The 23,134-nt window shown below is 46.0% G+C and overlaps 1 protein-coding gene across 1 annotated transcript in view; it reads left to right on the top strand.

Annotated features, from left to right (window-relative positions):
- Positions 1–23,134, top strand: part of LOC146868232 (ATPase family AAA domain-containing protein 3-A) — a 347,678-nt gene that overhangs the window by 69,027 nt on the left and 255,517 nt on the right. The window contains exons 3-4 of the mRNA XM_085609537.1: positions 16,409–16,510; positions 17,485–17,544. Of these exons, the coding sequence (XP_085465663.1) occupies positions 16,409–16,510; positions 17,485–17,544 (162 nt within the window). The remainder of the gene's footprint in view (positions 1–16,408; positions 16,511–17,484; positions 17,545–23,134) is intronic.

Here is a 23,134-nt window from a genome sequence, read left to right as displayed (position 1 = left end):
GTGAACAAAATAATAGCTAGATACTGACCCGCCCTAGTAAACCCTGCTTTCATATCTGCACACCTGTTTGTCTAAATTCTCCCCTGGGACTGTTCCTGTAGCCCCTTCGGATAAGAAACCAATGAAGCTGGACGCAGTGAGCAGGAAAGTGTTTTTGTCAGGCAGTCTAATTTTGAGGTCCCGAAGTCCTTATGGACTTGCCTTTCAATGGCTCCAAGTTATTTTGAAAATGCTGACTCTGCTTTACAGTGGTTCAAAACAAACAGGCTAACTTTGCACTCCCTTGGCTTACATCTCAATCAATGGGACTACAGGCAGTTTTGTAAGTTTTTGGGGTTTGCTCACAGATTTACTTTCCACCAGCTACAGCAACCGCAGTAGTAGTAGTTTCATAGTGCTGTCCTTTGGAAGAGTAGCTGGTGTGGAAAGGGCTGAGGCTAACTCGTTTATTCACCAGCCTAGTACACCTTTCTTGCCACACCGCTCTTTCACCCCCAGGGAGTAGCTCTAGGTTGCCCTTTTTCGGACCATTTGAGAACAGAAGAGGGCTGGGTGGCCTCATTTCTACAGGCCATGAAGGTCCTCCAAACTGTAGAAAGGTGGTATGCCCTGCATTTTCACCAGGCTCCGTATTCTTCCTCTCGGTTCTTGTCGGACAGATGACCATATACGTGTTTTTGAGTAGAAGGTGGCAGTCCTGCTGCAGAAAGGAGCAGTGGAGTTGGTGCCAGAGCAGGAGATTGGACAGGGATGTCACCCTTTGTAGTTCCTGGTTCCCAAAAAGGATGGCGGTGTTCACCCGTTCCTAGCCTCAGGACATTGAATCACTTTCTCTGCAAGGAGAAATTCAGACTGCTGATCCTGGCTCAGGTTCTTGTGTTGTTGAAAGCTGTAGACTGGATGGTGTCCTGATGGTCTAATGTCTGCTAGGTCTCCTGGCTTCTTGCATCCACCAGAGGTGCCTCTCCAGGAATTGATTCCAGCACCTGTGTGACTAGTCAGACTTTGTCACTGAAATGGATCTAGCCTCAGGCGCGTGTGGAGGAGAACCTGGTGCCAGGGATGGCCTTTCAGTCCCTACCAGCTATGGCAACCTATTACTCCACCTTAGGGTGAGATGCTCATCTGAAGTAATTGAAGATCAGAGGCCTGCTCTACTGATGAGCAGATTCCGTATTTCTATCTGCTGGAGCTGAATGCTCTTCAGTTGGTGCTCAAGGACTACCTTCCGTCCCTTAACAGTCAGTTGGTTCTCCGTGTCTTGTAGAATGGCCATGGGCAATTTTTAACAAGGATCTAAATATTTTATTACTCTGCACCTCAACTTACAGGATGTCTTTCTTTTCCTCCCGTCTCACTGGCACCGACAAAATGCACTTTATGGCATGATGAGATTGCTTCCTGTATCTCTGTGGAGGTACCGCCCCCTACTGGCGTGGAAGAGCTGTGAAAAGGTTTCTGGATTTACATTGCAGGAATGATTTAATCACCCCCTCCCCCCCCCCCCCCTCCACACCCCCTTGAAAAGATCTGCTGTCATTGAGTATTCTCCCATTCTCTCCAGCCATTAAAGGGCCCTGCCCAGATCGCTGTCATAAATTATTTTTTCAATGTATTGGAGGGTAGGAATGTGGGGATGTCATAGGTCTCAGCCTAGTTACTAACTTTTCCCACATGTAAAAGATAGTGGCTATTGGGGTGTTGAAGTATACTTCTGGAAGTCTCTGCTTTCTGAGGAAGTATATTAGATTGATTAAGGTTTTACAACAACGGTGTGGTCCATTAGCACTCAGTTTATTAAGTTTTTCAAAGCAAGAAACATCCAGTATAACCAAGAATTGCGCTGCTGCATAGTATAAATAGATGTTCTGGAGATCCAGTCCTCCTTTATGTAAGGGCTGTTATTAGAACTGAATCGGCAGTCTAGGCCTTATTTGTTCCAGGTAAATCTCAGCATCCGCATAATCAAAAGTTTGTCTACCCTTAATCGGGAGTGCCTGGAATAGGAAAAGAACCCGAGGCAGGATATTAATCTTGAATAAATGTATTTATTTATTATTTTTATTGAGATTTAACCACATACACCACAGTGAGATAACATCTGCCATTGTCTGCTACACGTTCTTGGGATACTATACAGTTGTGCTGTAGGCTTCTGCAGAGGCCGGAGCCGACATTATGAATCTATTCACCACACCCATCGATATACATGCACATTTTAATATTCTTCAGGCCCACACAATAAGTAAGCCATGAACGGGCCCCATATATCTTTAGGTCTCGAGGGGGTCGTCCGTTCCTCTGCCTGCATTTCGAGTTGGTCTCGGCAATATGCCATATGTTTAAGCCATGTGGTGATCTTAGGGATAGACTTCTTATCCCAATATATCTAGGCTCTTTTTGCCGGAAGGAGCGCCACCGCTACCAGTTTGCGATTTGCCAGTTGTTTTGGGTTAACCAGGCTGAGCAAGCCCATCCGTGGGGTGCTCTCTGCTGTCTCAAGCATCAAATCAGTGAGAGGAATTGCAACCTGTTCCCAGAATCATCTAACCTGGCCACGTTGCCAAGATTTCGCAGCACTACAGCGTACACACTTGGTATCCTCACGTAATCCATATTTAAACAATCTTACAGGGGTATAGTACATTTTTTGCAAGTATTTAAAATGAATTATTCTTAGATTGCAATTAGGTGTACGCATACCTGTTAGCGCACAACAAAGGCCAGAATTATCATATGCGATCGGAGTATTTTGAAAAAATGTAGTGTTATTGGAATAGGTATATTATCAAAAAGATGGAGGAACCGGAGCAGTATCAACATTTTTAGGTCTCGCCTGGCGTTAGCAGCGTGCATGCGCTGCTCTCGTCCTTCGAGGGCTTCTTGGAATCAATACGGTTCCAGAAGTTCGCTTTGTGCTCTACCCGTGTTTCTCATTGGTGCGCGTCATTTTGCGTCACCTATTATGCTTAACCTGGTGTTATTATTGCTCTGGAGGCTTTTTAGTCCCTCCTGGTTTCCACCCTGTCCGCTTTGGGCCCCGCCCACCGGGATTGGATCTTTTACTTGTGGAGGGATACGGCCTCCTTCAATTACTCGGTAAGCACTATGTTTATTTTTTTATAAGTTACATGCCCGGTCCGCTTTCATTTTCGGGACCGCGAGCACTATATTTGTTATTTTTTTAAAGAGAGCTTTGAGTACTTGTACAGCCAGTGCAAAGAGCTTAGAACTCCGGCCGGTGATGTGAAGCGCTAAGTGCATTGAGATTGCAGGAAGCATGGGAGCAGGCAGAAAGTGTGGGATCTGCCTCTGCCAGGGAGTACTTTTATCACCAGGGCCCTCAACCCCGTGCAGGTGAAGATGATCGAGCTCACAGCGTGCGCTCAGCACACACTGGTTTCCCTGTAAAAGACTATAGCGCTGTGACACTACGGCATGGTAAAAACAGCACTGCGTAAATACAAAATAGAATTGCAAAAAGGTTTTTTACTCGGGTCTCTGAAGCTTTCGCTCCTCCTCTTTCGCTGGCTCTTGCTTCCAGCAGTTACGACACTCTTAATTGTTTCCAGAGCATGCCGCCACTAGGAATTACAATAACAAAGTCACTTGAAACTCTCCATACCAAAGATGGGTTTAAGGAGGGTAGGGGCTTCTGGAAGTGAGCCGTGCCCGGGTATCATATCCCAAACCAAGAAAAGCAGGCAGCGCCGCAACCCTCCAAGCCCCTGCGCCGATTGCGCAGCTGTAATGTGCATTAGAACTGCCAGACAGGAATGATGCAGATGTGGAAAGCTCATAACTGGAGTGGCAGGCAACGGTCGCATTACGCTGCCCTCCTGTTGTCACACTGACAATGAGTGTGATCTTGGCAAAGTCGACACCTCCCTCAGCGTGCAGGGGTTTAATCCAAATGGAATGTTTAACACCCGAAAGCTGCCTCGCCACCACCGACACGTCATGTAATTTATGAGTCACGGAATGATAATCTTATGGACAACACATGGTGGTAGGGTGGCAGCTGCCACATACTTGCGTGAAGAAAAAAACACAACCAATCAGAAGAAGCTCTCAGTCTGTAGGGTCACAGGCTCAAACCCCTGGTGGACCCACGATGTGTTAATCATTTCCAGTGCTGTGGGTCGATGACTTATTGCAACAGAAAGATAACACAAAGCGTACCTAGTGTCTGCGTGGGGTCGTGCGTGACGTCCTGAATGATGCCATCAGCACAAATATCCGACTTGAACCAAATTAATTTGTTTTTTGGTGACTTTACTCGTTGTTTAGGTACCATTTTCTCAGGTCTTGGGGTGACAGGAGGGTTGTTTAGAGGGCGCACAGCTGTGGATGTTAGCAGCACACCTCTAAATGGAGAGATGCTGTTATGTAGAAGAGATTCTATATTCTGAAATAACTATTTGCACCCCGTGCATTGCACTGCCTACTCTCTGGTATCCGTAGTGACGTCATTAGTAGAGACGAAGGAGACTTTTGAAAGGAGCCTGGTGCCCAATTATGTGCTATCTACATACTGCTCCACTGGGCAGCGGCGAATAGCGGACCCCGCATTAGTAGTGACCGAAATGTAGGTGTTATATTAAACATGCTAATAAGGTAAGACATACCACCTTTGCTATGTGTGATATCACTCCCTGCTCCCCACTGCGCGATGGCCTCTCTTCTGGATTGTGAGTAACCTTGTGTGCGGTGTCAGTTGTGATGCCATCAGAAGGGACGAAAGTGGAGTAAGTGTGTGATGTCATGTGACTGTCATCTGTGGCATTAATGGCGTGAATAAGCCAAATGTCTAAAAGTCTCACCCTCCTGCCCAGGCTGATTCTATTGCCACATGAGTTGCCGCCTCTGTTGTCCCCTTTCAGACCGCGCGTGAGGACAGGTGGTGATGTCACTGGTGATTGTGATAAGTACGATTGAGGGAAAATCTTAAACTCCCCTGCTACTGCAATTATGTGTGATGTCATGAGAATGAACAATTATTTTAAAGATGTGTAGTGCTGCTGTTTCAGAATGTGGTGGTGACACAGTGGTCCATATTGCTATCCTATCTCCTCTGTCCACTTCAGTGCATGTGATTATGTATTTTGTGATGTCCCCCGCGATATGATTTCTAAGAATAGAGGTACTTTGTTAAATTGCTTGCTGCTAAGGCAGATTATGCTGGCATTAGACGTGCTGCTTTTTTGCTGCCTGTACTGTGTACAATGAGGGATGTGTGTGATGCCATGTGATCATGTCACCAGTACAGTGAACAAGCCGCGCTAGAATTTTCAAACGTCCATGAAAAAGCCATCAATTAAAACCACAACAGTCACTTTTCATATATTCAGCGAACATCTTTTTTTGACTTTGCTTTATGTGCTGTGGACACTGTGAGGTGTTTTGTCTCTTTCACTAATTGAGATATATGAGTGGCCGCGGCTGCCATCCTTTCAAGGAGGCAGACAAAAGTTGTTCGACTTCTACAACAAGCATTAAAAATTCAATAGGTCTCGCCTTTCATTAAGTTAAAACCATTTGCTTTGCTATAAAATACCAGTAGCAAAGCAAATGGCTTTAACTTAATCAAAGGCAAGACCTATTGCATTTTCAATGCTTGTTATAATTGTTATCCCGTCCGCTAGTGATGGTGGCAAGCGTGACCACCGAAGTACCTGTTCCTCGGGTTCAGAGACTGCCCTATCGTAGTTGTACTAAACTGCAAATTCTGGATCTCTATGCCACCAGACTCCTAGATATTTGACCGGGTTCGTACTCCATTCCAAAGGGAAGTCCAGTTGATATGACTGGGTGGACAGTGAGAGGGAAAAGATATTGGATTTCCACACATTTATGCTTATGCCAGAGTAGCGTTGTATCTGATATATTCTCTTATGACTGGCGGTTGGTGGGTGTGTGGGTCTCGGTCACATAATACCATGTCGCCAGCATATAGCGATATTGTAAGTGGGCGTTGACCAAATCTCAGCCCGGCTACAGCATGTTTCTGTTGGATAACACATGCCAGGGTCTCCAAGGCTAGCGCAAATAAGATCGGGGATAGTGGCCATCCCTGATGCATACCTCTATTTATGTGTAATGGTTCTGATGTGCCTCCATTTATCCTCACTCATGTGAAAGTGCCAGTATACAACTGGGTGTATTCTCCTTAGGAATGTCTGAAGGATCCCCCATGTGGTGGTGAACTGTAAAAATGTGTCCATGCTATGGTGGTGTCTAACAGAACCTCCGTCGCCTGCAGTGATGGGTCTAATTAGTGGAGGAGTGCAAAAAGAGTGCGGAGGTTGTGTGCTGTTGATTTAGTGGGAATGAAGCCGGATTGGTCCGGGAACATCATATTCGTAAGGAGTGGCTGTAGTCTAGTGACCAGTATTTTAGCCAAGATTTAAGCATCTATGTTAATTAATGAGAGCGGTTGATAGGTCTCACAATTGTCGGGAGGTTTGTCTGGCTTAAGAAGAGTAGCGATGATGGCTTCTCTAAGGAATGGGGGCAGTATTTTAGTGTATGCCGCCTCTTATACTGCATGCATGTGCGGGACCAATATCTCGGCAAACTCTTTATAGAATTTACCCGGCAATCCATCAATGCCCGGGGCTTTGCGGTTGCACAGGGCACTGATAGCCTCCTTCACCTCATTAACAGTGGGGGGCTGCACTAAATATTTGCGTTGTCCTAGGGAGAGCCACGCCAGAGCTATGTCCTCTAAGTAGTCTGCAATGCCAGTGACTGAGAACGTATTGCGCGAGTCATAAAGTTGGGTATAGAAGACTTTAAAGGAGGACAGGATGGTTAGGGTGTAATGGCATAGCACTTCATTCTGTGAGGTTTTTTTTGTGATGTGGGTGTGTGTCCAATGATGTTTGTTTGGTCGCTAGAGTTTGGCCGGGGCTGCCTCCCTCACCATTGGCCCTCGCCACATGACGCAGAGACAAGTGACGTACCTCTTGCTACGCTGTATCTTTGTATTCTGTGATCAGGTCCTTAATGGCAGCCAACTTAGAGTAGCTAGGTGCTGCCTCGTATTCTGCTCCGAGACATCGGTAATTCTGTTCTATTGACTGGAGCTCCATTCACGATGAATTTTAATACTCCCGCCTGTGTGCCTATGCAGTCTCCTTCAATGTTGACCTTGAAGGCCTCCCAAAGAGTGTCCACTCCCGCCATAGAGCCCTCATTCTTCTCAATATATTCAAGTATGGCAGTGCGTAGCCCCTCCCTAAACACTGGGTCAAGTAAGGACGTGGACCTGAACCTCAAAGTTTATTTCGTAGGGATAGTGTATGATCCGATAGTGTGCGTGACATGTTGCATCTAGGTAACCCACGTGCTGGACTCCTGGGACACCAGCCAGTAATCTAGTCTTGACCATGTACCATGTACTGAAGACATGAACCTACCTTCATGTCCCTCTGGGTTCCTCTGTCTCCAGATATCGATCAGGTTGGTGTCTTCCATTCCCTCCTTGATTACCTGTGGCAATTGTTTACCTTGCTAGTCCCCGGTTGCAGCTCTATCAAGCCCTGGGCCTAAATACATGTTTAGATCACCTCCCTAAATAAGACTAAGGTTTGTAGTGTATGGAAGCGATTCCATAATTGCATATAAAATTACGGGTCATCTGTTTTTGGCCCATAGGTAGTGACTAGGGTGGTCCAAGTACCACAAAGGTTGCCCTGGATTGTCAAATAACATCCTTGTGCATCCATTTCAGAATGGACAAGTGTGAAAGGAACTCCCTTTTTCACCAGCATTAGGACCCCCTGAAAGTATGAGGAGATCGCCACTTGGATACCTGTCCATCTAGACCTAGTGGCCCCCTCGGTGTGTTTGGTTAGATGTGTCTGCTGTGGGAGAGCAATCTGCACATGTCTGTCTCAATACACCAGCACTTGGTGGATTTTTCCTCCGGTTGTTCAAGCCCCGGATATTCCATGTGATTAGTGTTAGCCTTCCTTTACCTGTAGACACTACAGTTCTGTTCAGTCTGTCCCTCGGCAGCACACAACATTTATCACAGCAATAGCAATTGGTAGTACAGTTGTGGTAAGTCAACAAAGAACACAATACCCCTCCCCCCACCTCAGCATCCCAATCGTGCCAAAGACCTCTGCAGCCCTGGTCAACGTTAACTGATCTGTGTCAACAGGAAGAACAGTACAACACATCAATGTCATGTTGTGCAGGTGCTGGCCCTTAACAGTTTGTGGGGAGATCCTTGAAGTTAGTTACCAGGTCATCCAAATCCGATACGGAGTGATCTCGATGTTTCGTTTTGAGCGTTTTAATATATTCCAGTGCTGCTTTATGGGTTGTTAGTAATTTCTGGGTTCTGCGTTATTCGGTGCGGGACCTTGCAGGATACAGCATGGCGTATGAAATTCCCTTCTGTTGGAGCTTATTTTTAACGGGCAGATATTCCCTGTGTGCTGCCTGTACCACTACCGCGAAGTTTGGAAAGAATGAAATGGTGTGACATTGGTACTGTATGTCCTTCTTTTCCCATGCCAGGGAGAGCACAGTGTGGCAATAATTTAGGAGCTGGGCTATAATGGGGTGCAGCAATGTACCCAGAGGAAGACGGGCTACAAGAGACTTGTGTGCTCACCCGTCCACCAGCATGGATGACAGAATTTCCGCACTAAAGATCTCACCAAGCATGGTTTCCACAAATTGCTCCATCTTGCCAGTTTGGTGGATCCCAGGACCCCAATGATCCTCGGGTTGTTACGGCGGGAGTGTGCCTCCAGGTCTTCGTTTTTGGCCTGGATTACCGCCAGCACTTTATCCATATTTAAGCATTTTGACTGTAGTTCATCTTCTGTGGTCGAAATGCGTTGCTCGGCTGCTGTTATATGTGCCGTGTGTCTGTCTAATTGGGTCAACATATGTTCCATCTGGATATTCAGCGTGTCAATCTTGCTATCAATTTATTATAGGCTTTGCTGCATGGCCAGGAATGTGCTTTTACAGCACTTTCGTGCCCCGAGGTTGGGGGATCTTGCTCTGGATCTGAGAGGGGATCCTGCTGGTATTTGGTAGCACATCGCGCCTCAAACGTGAGGTGAGTCTGATATCTATCTGCTTTCACTATGATGACAGTCGATAGCCGGCTTCAGTGAGGGAGGGAATTGGAATGTACTCGTCCTCCAGCCCCACGACGAGCTGAGCAGGAAGTAGCGCTTCTATTTGGTCCACCCTTCCATACTCACCAGGAGCTCCAGTGCAAGTGCTTCTCCCCGCAGCAAGGCTCTTGCGGATGTCCCAGTTGGTACCACCAAGTGGTTCTCCCCTGAAGTGTGTGTAGTATGCTTATCGGGCCACGTCGGTGATGGATGAGTTGAGCCTGCTTTGCTGCCTCTATGACGGGCAGATAAGTGCCACCTTCTATCGTGGAACAGTTGTCCTTCAATCACCAGCACAGTGCAGCACACCTACCACCAATAAATTTACAGCTGCCAGTGGCTGAGAGTGCCTTCAAGAAGTCTAGCACCACCAGAGTTCTCTCAGGTTAATTGAGGCTCCCGCATGGCCTGCTTCTGCGATATCTCCAAGTGGACAACCCCCTCCAGTGCGACCGTGGGCAGAGTAGCGCAGCTTGGTCTTGCGGTCAGCCCGACTGCTGCAAAATCTCCGTGAGTCAGCCCCACTCCAGGGACCCACCGGTGGCCTGCCTTGTACGCAATGCCTTTGTGGACGTATTGAGGCAGGTTCACGCAGGCATATCCGAGTTCGCAGTTTGTAAACTAATGCGGAGGGCCAGCAAAATGGCAGGCCTACCTCCTCACCCAGTGCAGTAGGACAGAGGTCGCGATCTTAGTTATTGGCAGTCACGTACGCACAAACAGCTTTGCGCTGTCCCACAACTTCACATGCTGGGCAATGCAGGTAGGTGATTACTACAATGTCTGTTTTCCCTGTGACGGTCCATTTTCATGCTCCCCAGTACCTGCTTCTTATCAGTGCCGCACCGCCGCAGTCACCAGTCTCTAGCGCACAGCACGCCTGGCTCACCGCGGGCTCGCGGAGCACCTTCCCCTTCCTCGCAGTCTCTGCGGCCTAGAATCCTCCTCAAAGCGATATGGGGAGTCAGTGTCAAGGCAACACGGGAACCAGTGGCCAGTCTCCTCACGGCCTGGGACCTCACAAGCCGACAGCGCACCCGTCATGTTGGACTCAGCTCTGCTTACATGCAGCAGGTCAGGTTGCATACTTTTCTGCTCCGCTCTTCACTTTTGTAGGGTGTGCCACCTGCCAGTATCTCTAGCAAACCATGTCTCAGTTTGATTAGGGCAGATGGACGCCAGATGACGGGATTATTTGCGGATTCGGTGTCGCAGCTGGCAGAGCTGCACAAGAGAGCGGTCATCTTGCTGTGGGCTCTCTAGCGCCCTCCCCCTTGAGTATATTAACTTTTCCTATCAAATGACCAGAAGTCTACTGTTTTAGATCCCTCTTGATCTCTAGCAAAGAAAGAACATTGACCCATCAAATTTTCACATGAGGCATTCTCTCTATTCGAAAGTAATTAATTGGGGTGTGGAATTCCTATCGCCCAACGTTCAGGACCTATTGTTTGGAGCCCAGAACAAGTTTTCATGCCTACTTTGTTTCCTGGTTACCTAGGCAGCGCCCGCAGCAGCACAGTCTCTCTGGCTACCACTTTACTCTACTGTACCACAGTATGGGTGTGTGAAAGTAGATTGTCACTAAGGAAAGGTTTGTAAGTTGTTGAAACCTGTATATATGCTTCATTAATGCAGACGCCTTCACTGTTAAAGTGAGTGCTCCAGGAAAATTTAGTGGGCTCATCTTGCATTACTGACCGTGGTTCCAGGAGGCATGTTCAGAGTAGTTTATTCAGATGCATAACCACAAGATTCGCAATTGCTTTTCAAATAAAATGCACACCCTAAACATTTGCAACTTGTAAAACTATGTATGCTAAATTGTAGTATAGTCTTAAATACCATTTCTCTGAGGCGTCATTTAGACATTTGATCCATGCCAGTATTTTAAACCAAAAGTCCCCTAATTGGGCTTATAGGTATATGTCCTTGCCTGAGTGCAGATTTATGCCTTTCGGTATTTCACAAGAGTTTATTAAAGGAGGCCTGGAAACTGTTTCTCTAACAACCCTTTTTAACTTCCGATGTCCCATGAGCAACTATACAAAGGCATATTTGCTCATGAGAAATTCTGCTGACCAGTTGCAAATTCAATTTCCCTACACCCCCCCCCACCCACTTTTTCCACCATGAAAAAGTTTCACACCAGCCTGTTAGGAGTAAATACCCAACCTTTTCCAGTCTGGAAAAAGATTGTAGAGGAATTGGTGAATTCTATTAAATGTGTAAGTTTGCATGTGGGCGCAGACTCGCAGGGCATTTCTTCTTCAAAATAACGCTTCACCCCCCTACTTCAAGCAGGTTGGTAAATCTGCACCCATAAAAACCAGCACCATGTGGGAACCTCGCCAATACCTTGCAATTACAAAATTGTCCCTATGGAATTGGGACTAATTGAAGACTCCATATTACCAGGAGGAATTCTGCATCGTATTGAATTTTCTTTGCATATTTTTGCTCTCATTTACCACCTACTCTAAACATGTGGTAAGTGAGTGCAGGGGGAGATGGCAGGAGTTTGTATGGTAGGAAGGGCAGGGTAGACTGGAGTCTGACAGGGGAGAGCATTATATGCTCCCTGTGTGCCATGGGTAAGGATAAGATGAAGACCTGAAATGGGTATTCTATATGTAAATTCTGCCCAGCTTCTGGTCCAGACCCATGTAGATTTACAGAAAAGCAGCAAAATCAAAACCTTTCTGGAATTCAAATCCTGATATTACAAAATTATTGGCTTAATCAGAGAAGCTAGTATGATAACTTTTATATAATGAGAACGCTCTCATAATTTGTCTCCTAGCTGCATGGCAACAAAAGGGACAATTGCGTTTTGGAAGCATTCCCTTCAATTAGACAAACAAGTGTTTTATAAACACCATGGCTTTTTAATTTAGGATTGCGGATTGGAAAAGGTATTAAATGTGTGTGCTACCTCCAGAGGGTATAGGCCAGATAAGCACCTCCGAGTTGTCCATATTAATTTTGTTTCTGGGCATTTCCTTGTAAGTACGACTATGTCTAATTTCCGACGATAGAGAGGTAGTTGGCTTTTATCGGCAAAAAAATAATCATCTGCAGACAGACATATTCTTTATCCCTCTGCCCTAAAGGGTATACTCTGTACGGCTGTATCCTGGTAGGTATGATAAGCCTGTGGTTAGAGACACAATAGAGGTGAAATGGGTCAGACAGGTGACCATTTAGGGAATCCTGGCTCTGGCAGAGGTTAATTCACCATCACCATGGTCCTAAACATTGCGCCTCTTCTGTGAGCAGCCTTTCAAGCGCCTCAATTGGTGTTGCAGTGTGCTTAGGCAGGTGGGAGTCCAACACATTGTGTTTGATTGGGCAGGAAAGGATAAAGAAGCAGTGGCTTCGCGTAGGTAGGTATTAAGCCTCTACAATTCTTCGGCTTTTCCCTTCCCTGTGTGCAAAAGTGTCCAGCGGAAATCTTTAATTTCTATGCATATTCCCTCTTCCTCTTATACCACAGCTGTTGTGCTAAGCGTTTACACACTTTTTCTCCCGTTATCGAAGTGTGCTGCCTCCGGCAGAGTATTACAAATTCCGCTCTATTGTTGTAGATATTCTTTAGCTGGCCCTAAGTTGTCAGTTTACATAGTAAAGTCATGGATGCTCTATATTTATATTTTGTCTTTAAGACTTTCAATTTTGTTTCGGGCTTTTGGGTTTCTATCATCTGTAAATTTGCCTTCGGAGCAATGCATTTTCCCAACACCATAGTCTTCAAAGCATCCCATACTCTTTCCGGCCAGACTCCCAAACCCTCATTTATAGTAAACTATTAAGCAACCTGTTTTCCCGACATCTCAGAAGATAGGGTCCCTTAGCTTAATCATAAATAACCTCCACCACTAGGACGTATCGGTCTGTGCTCAAATCAAGGCCAAATGAGGTAAGGAGGCATGGTTCGAGACGACTATCAACCCAATTTCTATCTCCCATTATCAGCAGGGTGGAGGCCACTCCAGATGTCCTGTAGCCCTAACTCCTGCAGCATTTTTTTCAACTACTTGAAGAAGGCTCCAAACCTTGGATATATTTCTATTGCTATCCCACAAGTTCAAATGCCCTGTCACTATGTCTCCCACTGCCACTACTCCAAAACCCTCTGGCCCCCTTTTGCAAAAAGAAATCCCTGGACGAATGTATCATGTGCATTGTTTGAGGTGTTAGATCGTGGCAGTGGTCATCTGATGCCCAAGTAGCGCTTCAAGCTATGATCAGAAATCTTCTTTATTACTTATGCTACCAGTCACAGACTAAAACAATTCCACAAACAAAAAGCATTCCGATGCCTCTGCACCTCTTCTGTGCCTTTTGTGCACATGTTCTCTTTTCTCCATCTATTATCCAATTCGTCTGCTTTTAAGAGAGGCAAAATTCAGTGAGTACTTCAACTACCGAAAGGTTTCTATTGACTTGTGTACTGTAAATTTCCCCTGACTTCATGTAGCCTTCCATTTCTAGAAGTTTGGAGACAACTGAGTCTGTGTCCCTGCGTAGCTCTCCTATCATGGCATTCAAGTCGACAGGAAGGTCTGACATACTCCTATCAGTCTTACTTTTTATTTAGTCTCTAAAATCTTGTTTAAATACTTTGATGCTGTTGAGCTGGTTCGAATTGGTGAAAGACATGTTTGCGTCATTCCTGGGTATGTTGCTATCCTCCTCCAACCGATTGTTCTTTTTGATAGTGGAGAGCATAGTACGGCAATAGGCTTTTTGTGAATGTTTTTTGGAGGCATCCAACTGCAGTTCAGACCACTCTATTGTCTCTTGAGTTTCCACTGTATTTCGCTTTAAATGTATCATGATCATTCTCACCAAACCTCACAGCTCTAGACTCCTCCAAACATGCAACAGTGACCAACTTCCCAATGTTCTGTGACATCGCTACATTTTTAGTCCTGTTGGTGACTACACTTCAAGATTGTGTTCACCTCACAAGGTTTAGCCATTGGCCGCCATAGTCATATATCATCAGTCTCTCATAGGGAAACCTTGGTAAATGCATCCCCATCTGTCAATAATATCACCCTGCATTGCCAGCTCTAGTGTATGCCTGGTTATCGTTCAATTAAGGGCTTATTTAGTGCTTCCTTCTGCCATCCCTCCGTATGCAGAGCTACTGCAGTTCCATCACTCATCTATCTCATCACCAGCCCAGGAACCTGGGCCTCAAACTGTCCGTCTCTTGGATTATCCCGTTATGTGCTTACCATCAAGAGGCTGTTCAGGATCATTGGTGGCAACTACCTCCCTGTGTAGCAGGTCATTTCCTATTGTAAATGTCCGCCTTGACACACCAGTAGTCTGCTCTGTGCCTCCTCTCCCAAACACAGGCACCTTCGCCCGGCTTCTCTCCACATGTTGTGGCTGCCATATAGCACGCCGTCCATTTTGGGTCTAAAGGCCTCCCCAAAGTCTCCTGCATCTGCCTGCTTTCTCATGGTCCTGAACACGCATTGGCACAACTTACCTCTCAACATATCACACTAGTGATGTCCTTGAGTCGGCTCCTCACTCTGATGGAAATGGATCCACATGGTGGGTCAGGGAAGAGGGAAGATCTGGAAATTGGCACTTTCACTGGCGCGGACATCTTGGCCATACCCTCACAGACTTAAAAAAAAAAAAAAATTTAAAACTTTTTTATAAAGATAGGTTGATGTAGGCAGTTATTTTTCTCTGGGAATAGTCCAGACTCCAAAAAGTGAGTGAATGTTCTGACTGGAATGGCAGTCGAGCTGCTGATGAGAAGGTCTTTGGAAAACAAAATAACGCATAAATAGAGATAGATGTATAACTAGCTATCAATTAATATAGAGCTTGATACTACACAGTGGCGATAGCCATGACTGTATAGTTCTAGTTCAGACATTGTTATCATTAAAAGGCATTTAATTTTTTTTATTCGTCTATAACTTTTGACCAAATGGATGAATTTGCACAAAACTTGGCAGCCTATTTATTCAGTCAGCTACATTTCAACATGTCAAGTTTAGTGAACATCGTCTGCTAGAGAAAAAAAATGAACAGGGAAAGTGATTCCCCATTTTAGCTACTATAGGAAATTTTGCTCACATCTACAGCATTAACAGCTGAACAGATTTACACCACACTTGGAATGAAATCCTTATTGGGCACAGTTGCGCACTGGTGCTTATGGCAGGTTCTGGGGGGCAGACCCTGCTAAAAAAAAAAACTGCGGTAGATTGTCTTATGGCACTCCTGCAGGAAATGCTCTTTGGCCAGCTCCCCCTGTGCACGGCTGAAAATTGAATGGTCATGGTAAGTTAAGACCTGCACCCAGCCGTGCGCAGTGGGGAATATGCAGCAAAAGGCCGTTCACAGCCGAATCGGATTTTAAGGTCATTTGGAAAAAAAATGATGAAATTCGCTGAAAACCTCATAGTTAACGACTGAGCTATGGTTCTGGCTCAAATGCATGAAATCCAACATTAAAAAAACATATTTGCCATGGGCATAGATACAGAAAAAAACAGTTCAACAGGAGAGCAACATGGCAGACGCTGTGAGTAGGTATGAGTTATGAGTTATGAGTGTTTTGTCATAGATTGATAGATGCGTATACATACATACTGTGGAGCTGAGATTGGTGGGTAGTTAGGCAATGTTAAGTTAATTTGTGCATAGATGGGGGAATGGTACAGACTTGCCCTGCAAGACAAAGTGTTACACATCTATTATATGATGATTTAAATAGTCTGGTGGTATCTGTATTAAATGCTTGTGTAGGTTGACATCAAAGGGTCTATACTACCAGTCTTTGAAGTTCAGTGCAGTGAGCATTGATTGTGTTGTACGGTGCTTGCTACATGCAGATTTATGAGATCACGTATGGTGTTACTTGGCATACAGTGTGCTACATACTAAGCAGGGGATTTTGAAGGTCTTTTTGGAGCTCTGAATAACAATAATTCTTTGTTTCCTGGCTTGTAGTGATGTACATATATTATGGTTGGGGGCAAGTAGAGTGTGTGTGTGTGTGTGTGTTAAATTTTAGCTTTCAAAATTGTACATTTATGTTGATTTGTGAGAAATTTTAAATGCTTTAGATCAATCTAGAATGTTGTGCATTTGAACTTCTGCATAGATATGGCAGTAGGGACTTTTTATTTTGTTTATGAAGTTTGATGAAATAAGTCCCTCTGGTGAGGATTGGTGCTCTGTGTCTAACAAGGTTTTTGTACTATCTTCCACTTCATGTGCAGGAGTATGAGGCCGCCGTAGAACAGCTGAAGAATGAGCAAATCCGCGTGCAAGCAGAAGAACGGAGGAAGACACTGGGTGAAGAAACCAGACAGCATCAGGCAGTATGGAAACTAGTCCCATACATTTTAGGGAGGTGCATGTTGAGACTTCTTTGGTAGTGGCCGCCAAAAAAAAAAAAAGCATGCAACGGGAAGGGCATATCGGTACCGATATGTGCAACATAAGTTTGTTGACAGTTCTTTGCATTTAATACTGTTTTCGTGAATGTTTTTTTCCACTTCTAAAATTCTGTCTGTGCCCCCTCCCCAAATCCTTTCTTATAATTTACCACAAAGCCAAGCTTTCTGATGGATTCCCAATCGTCTTTTTGAGATATTTATATTCTACCCTCCACTATTGAGTTGTAGGATTGTCTGTAATTTTCCCAGTTACATAGGTATTGCAAACGTGTAGTGCGTAATGTGCTACAAGACTTTGTTAGCAGTGGTTAATTTGTAAAAGAATGAGTGCCGGCACCCAGTGTTCTGCTCAGAAGCCCACGGTTGTGCAATTAAATGTCAGTGCGTGAATGCATAGTCTTGAATTCCCCCCAGGCCTCACTATCAAACACTACCTACCCCTTTATCTCACTCTCGCAGGTTCCTGCTTTCTCCCTTTATGACGGGTTTTCAGTCTTTCTCTCCCTATGTCTGTCACTGTTTGTTTTTCTCTCTCTTTTGGGAAATGCGTAAGTCAGAAAAATAAGTACCTGTCCCCAAAAATGAGTGCCAGTGGCCCCCACCCGCAACCACTGGCTCAGGTACAGCACTGTATGTTAGCCTGATGAACTATGACGTCTTGTTTGGAAAAACTGAAAGGTGGGATGGGTGCTTATCTTCTGGTTTCTAGCTATTCTTTGATGAAGAGTACAAATGGCACCAATTGAGAATGTCCATGTTTAGTTCCTACAGTTCTGGCAGCACTCCAGTGTCTTGCTTACTTAAGTTCAGATGCCTATGACCTCAGGTTGCACATGGATGCTATTCTATATTCTTCATAGTTTCTGGTTCACGTCCGCTTTCTTGTTTCTTTATAGCGAGCACAGTACCAAGACAAGCTTGCCAGACAACGATACGAAGAGCAGCTGCGACAACAAGTGAGTGCCACATACCCATAGTCACATTGTGAAGTGCTAATAGTGGGACAAGTTGTCCTTCTTTAGCAATAGACTGCCTAAGCTGTGAAGTGCTTAGATTCTCGAAATGTGTCACAGAATTAAAAAATAAAAAAACAGGAGGGGAGGAGCGAGTTCAGCCCTCTAATGAACTAGATTACATTTTGACACTTTTTTTATTTTTATTAAATGTTTGGCATGTTTCTACCTGTTAATGAGTTGCAGATTGTGGGTCTGTGCAATGAGTAGTCCGGACTCTTGAGGATCGATGAAAGCACGTTGTAACTGAGAAAAATGGTTCATTTTGTCATGGTTTCTGTTACCTTCTTTCTGCCCTGTGCGCTTCCATACGTACATGCACAGTAATGGGTGTTGTTCAACATAGTCTTTTATGACTAAACCTTACATTTGCAATGCCATGTTTTCCTGATAGAATTTCTCCCCTCCCGGCTGAGTAGGATTTCTTGTTTCTTTGTATATCATTTTCATAACACCGCATACAGGCATAACAGTCAAGGGTATAAATTAGCAGTACCAACTCAACTGTCACACAAAGAAAAACAAATAACCACATTATATACTTTACCACTGGGAAAGGAGTGACAAGGAAGGTGGCTGATAGATAGCAAATTGTGGCCAGCATGTATGGGTTGGCAGAAGGGGAGGATGTGGGGGTATTCAGGGGACAGGGATAAAGGAGGAGCAAGTAGCAAACCCCTCCACCCCCCTCCCCCCCCCCCATCATTTACAGCATGGTATTGTCCATCACTTGGTCCTCCGGAAAGTCGACCACTATTACCATATCCTAGGAGTATGGGTCTGTTTGCTGAATGTGAGAGGTAATTAAAAATCATCCCATTTCCCTCTACGGGTGTCCTCTCTCCCACCTCGACATCGTAAAGGTTTTCTTCATGGCGAGCCATCTAGTCGGAACACAGCCAGCACTGGGTGCCAGTGCCCTCCTCAACCTGCACGCACGCCCTTGTGTATTTGGCTATTTGAAGGCTTCGGGGGACGTTTTACAACTTAAGGCCAAGATCCCAGGGGCACAATCGCTGTGCCCTCTGGGGCCATGTCCCGCAGCTCGCTCCGCGCAGCAGCATGCCAGTGAAATTGTAGATCGTGAAGTGCAGGCCCTTGCCTCCCACTTAATAAACTGGTTTTCTAATGCAGCAACACGCCCCGAACCACCTAAATATATACAATTGATCATTACGTTTGTATATAATGCGCACATTAGCAGCCATCACATGCATATCTGACAGCTGCGTATCATAGGATGGGAGTACGGCAGATTTCCAATGGCATAGGATCTCCACCTTTGCCATTGCCAAATCCGTGAACTTCAAGCGTTTTTCAGCACGTGACCGGTCTCGGAGGGATGTTGTATCATGCGACAGCACCAACCGACACGTTAGCTGTAATATGGCCTCCAATTCGTACTTTAACAGGTCGCAAACTAAGTGGCAGTAGTGCAACAGTGCCTGGCAGTTACCACAAAATGTTTACAATGTCACAGTTGTGTGCAAGACACCGCCAGCATTGGGAATCTGCCCGCATGTGTGCCCTGGTGAGTCTGTCCTATGTCCAATGCAATATCTTAAAATAGCTATATTTCAGCCTGGATTCTCGGGGAGACTTACTGTGATCACCCAAGACGTCAGTCCAGTCGAGAAAAGGGAATCTGCAAGTGTTGTATACAATCCCGCCATAGTCCCCTAATATTCCTTCCAGTACAGCATGTTTTGGGACCGCGGAATCACACTCCAGTTCATAAGGGGGGTGACCCTAGGGTGTGGCAGAGGCTATGCGTGAGTTGACCGTATCACCAATGCTGTGTCGGTGGAGTCCGTATATTTGGGCCAGCGTGTTGACAGGGATAATATCCTGATCGTGGAGTAAGTCATTGATATATAGAATTTCCTTTTACTTCCACAGGGACCAGTCGGGCGCCTCCCCATCAATCGTGATACGGGGTTTTGCCTTAATGACGCTGGAAGGTGTACCGTGTCCAAAGTACCTAGCAGTGTATACGTAGGAGGCTATGCATATTGTGTGGCATGAATTATTGGGTTCCCACATGATCCGACTTGCGCATGGCCTATGTAAAGGGTCTTGAGCAGTCCCTTCGTTTGTAGTATGGGGTGCTGCAGAAAGACCCAAATGGATGCTTCATTACGGATTTTCAACATTTGCACAGTGTGTCTGAGGCCACTAGTACGACTCCATGTGTGGAAGGCCAGTCATACCATTGGTTGTTGTGTGCAACTTCATAGCCTGCAGCCTCCCCGCACAAAGATGCCGATGAGGCAGTCATTCTCCCGCAATAGAGCCTGTTACCTTCAAAGGGAGCATGCTAAAAAGGTAGTTGCAGCGTGGCATCACATTCATTTTAACCCCTTCTGTGCCCATGACGAGATAGTCTCGTCATGGAGCGCGGTTGCGCTGTGCCCATGACGAGACTATCTCGTCATGGACCCCGCCCGCTAATGAAAGGGACGGCACAGGAGGGGGAAAGGGCAGGGCACTCAAGGGGTTAACAATCTCTACTCTGCCACAAAGGGATAGTTGGAATGCCAACTAGACCACAAATTCTGTTTTCAGCTTGTCAATTATAAGGTATTTGTTATCCTGGATTACCTTATCTTACCCTGTATTCGGATAGACTCCTAGATATTTGAGACAGGAGGCGTGCCAAGAGAACAGGCGTCCCTTAGAGATGGTGCCGTGGTAGTAGGCGTCATTGGTAGGGCCTCGCATTTCGACCAGTTTATTAGGTAACCAGAAAAAAAATGCTTCCATCAGTTCTGGCACTGATTCTAGAGGGCAGTACAGGACCACCAGTAAAATGCTTTTCGCTTCCCTGTTGACATTGGTATTCCATGAATATATTGAGTGGCACGAATAGCGGCTGCCAGCAGAGCCCAGTGCTATTTGGAATAGTAAGGGAGATAGAGAATAAGCCTGTCTGGCTCCCCGTTGTAAGCAAGGAAATCCAAGGAAAAACCCCGCAGGACACAGATGCTGTGGGGGAGGAGTATAGCCACCGGACCTGGTCTATGAATGCTTTCCCTAGCTCCATCAATCAAAACCGAAACAGCCATTCCACATGATCAAATGCTTTTTCTGCATCAAGAGAAACAAGGAGTTGTCGTCTTTATCATTACTTACTTGCCACAGGCGGTGAGGCACAGTCCGCAAATGATTTGCTGACGATCAGCCCGGCACTAGCCCCACTAGTGAAGAATGTATTAGGAGTGAATATACACTTTGTCAAGTGACCAACACCTTTGTCAGTATTTTCATATCCGCATTTATGAAGGAGATGGGATGGTAACTGTCACATTGAAGGGGATCCTTACATGGCTTGGGCGGGGGGGGGGGGGGGGGAAATCGGCGATATCTGCACCCTGTTGTGCTCAGGGAGTGGGTGGCGCCGTCTGTAATTTCTTTAAACAGCTTGGCCAATAGAGCTATAAGGGTTTGGTGGTCTTTTGAAACTCAATCGGGAAACCATCATCTCCTGGAGCTGTCATGGTCGCCAGATGATCAATAGCCTGTGTTATTTCCGTCCCAGTCATGTCATCCCCAAACAACTCTGCCTGCTCGGGTGGGAGTGTCAATAAGGTTAGGTTCCCCATGAAATTCTCCTCTGCCTGTGTCATTTTGCGCATTTGAGGAATACAGGCATTCATGGAAAGTGGCAAATTCCCTCAGGATGTCGTTCAGGCAGGGGGATGTGAATCATCCGTCGCCCTAATAACTGGTATTACATTGTGAGATTGCATCTGCTTCAACTGTGGCACTAACAGACATTCCACCTTCTCACCACGTTCATAGTGCCTTTGCTTCAGTCTTGAAGAGCGTAGATTCTGCTTGGGATGTATATTGAGAATTCAGATCGAACTTGGCCTATAGCAGGTCCGTGAGGAGGGTAGGTATCATGTTGATTTTTATTGTTAGGAAGCTGGCTGTTTATGTGATGTATCATTAATCTGATATACCATTTAAAGAGTCCAGGGGTTCCCTTACTAGTGGACAGGGGCTTTCTATTCCATCCCAAAGTGCTCTATTAGGGGGTAGTGTAGTTGAGCAGACTTAGGCTTAACACAGAGGAGTGCAAGACATTTGCGGAATATACCCACTGATTAATAAATGACAACACGACTCAAGAAGGAGATCCACACCAATTTATAAAAATAGCAAGTATCTTTATATGTTTAGGCATCAGAGAAAAATCATTCCGGTAAGTGTGTTTCAAATATAAATTCTTTTCACTTTAAAATTTGGTCACAGTACAATTTCTGAGTTCTGCAATGTTATCATATGGAAGGAAGAACAAGCTCTGCAGACAGGAACAGTGCATCGACTTACAGGACCAATCTCCAGGAGTTAATGTGAGTGGTGGGCAAGGTCCAACAGTATACCACAAGTGGCACAGGGCGGCCTGGTGCAGGGTGCAAATCAGTGCCGGGAGCCCAGTGCATTTCAATGGGGATCGGTCTCTGCAAAAAGAAGCTGCTGGTTCTGTCTAGGGAGGCAGTCGGGCTGAACCAGCTAGTGGGCTCAGGCCTTGCAATGCTCAGGGCTGTGGTGAACAACTTTGGTCCTCTTCTCCAAGGCCCAGGGGTGATGGGTGCAGAGGTGTCTTCAGGCGTCTAGTTTTTCCTTACCGGAGCAGTCGCAGTGGAGGGGGCCCTGCTTGCATAGGCTGCAGGCCACGTCGGGGAGTCCAGCAGGAGTGAAACCACAATGGACTTGATCTCTGGAGGGCTGGGGAACCTTATTGGCACCGTTGGCCCACTTCAACTCAGGCCGGAGGCGACGGGTGCACTGGTTGCTTCAGGTGTCGGGTTTTGATGATTCTGGAGGCCTCAGTCTTCTCCTTTGGGGTTCTTTAGACCAGGTCTGCTGTTTACGGGAGGTCTGGAGTCTTTTTCGAAGGCAGGCTGTCCTCTCAAGTTTTTGGAGTTACTGCAGCAGGACGAGTTGACTTTGGCGCAGTTTTCAACAGGGGCTGCAGACAGGCCAGTGGGGTTGGGCCAAGTCAGGTGCTCTCTTCAGTCTTTTATGCTTTTGCGGCTCTTAAGGTCCTCTCTCTTCTTTTCTCATCAGGATCTGCTTCTCTGGTGCCAGGGACTCTCCAAACTACTAAATTTAGGGGAGATAGAGGAGTGTAGGGTAGTAGCAAATGGACTACTGATCCTTGGGGTAACTATGCCCCTATATGACCACTTCCTGTGGGAAGTGGGCATAACCCTGTCCCAGAATTCCTATGTATGCCATCACAAAGATGGCTACCTTTGAAAATTTGTGTCCACCTTGCAGTTAGCCCACATTAGAGGTGGGACTAGCCTGGGGTGGCACGCCCACCTGACTAGCTAATTTTCCCGCCTGTGCAGGTGCCGAGTGGGCTCTGGATGGGGCGGGTGGTCTTTCTCTCCTGTGAGGGGAGCCAGATTTGCATTCCAAAGGCTCATTTGAAGCTCGCCAGCCCAAGGAGGCTAATCAGCAGGTCATCCTTTGGGAGGGGCTGTTACACCCTCTTTCCACACAAGCTTTTGTTTTGGGT

The sequence above is a fragment of the Triturus cristatus genome, chromosome 1_2 (assembly GCF_964204655.1).
Source record: "Triturus cristatus chromosome 1_2, aTriCri1.1, whole genome shotgun sequence".
Classification (NCBI taxonomy): Eukaryota; Metazoa; Chordata; class Amphibia; order Caudata; family Salamandridae; genus Triturus; species Triturus cristatus.
The sequence above is the reverse complement of the archived record's forward strand: the minus strand, read 5'-3'. Positions and strand labels throughout refer to the sequence as shown.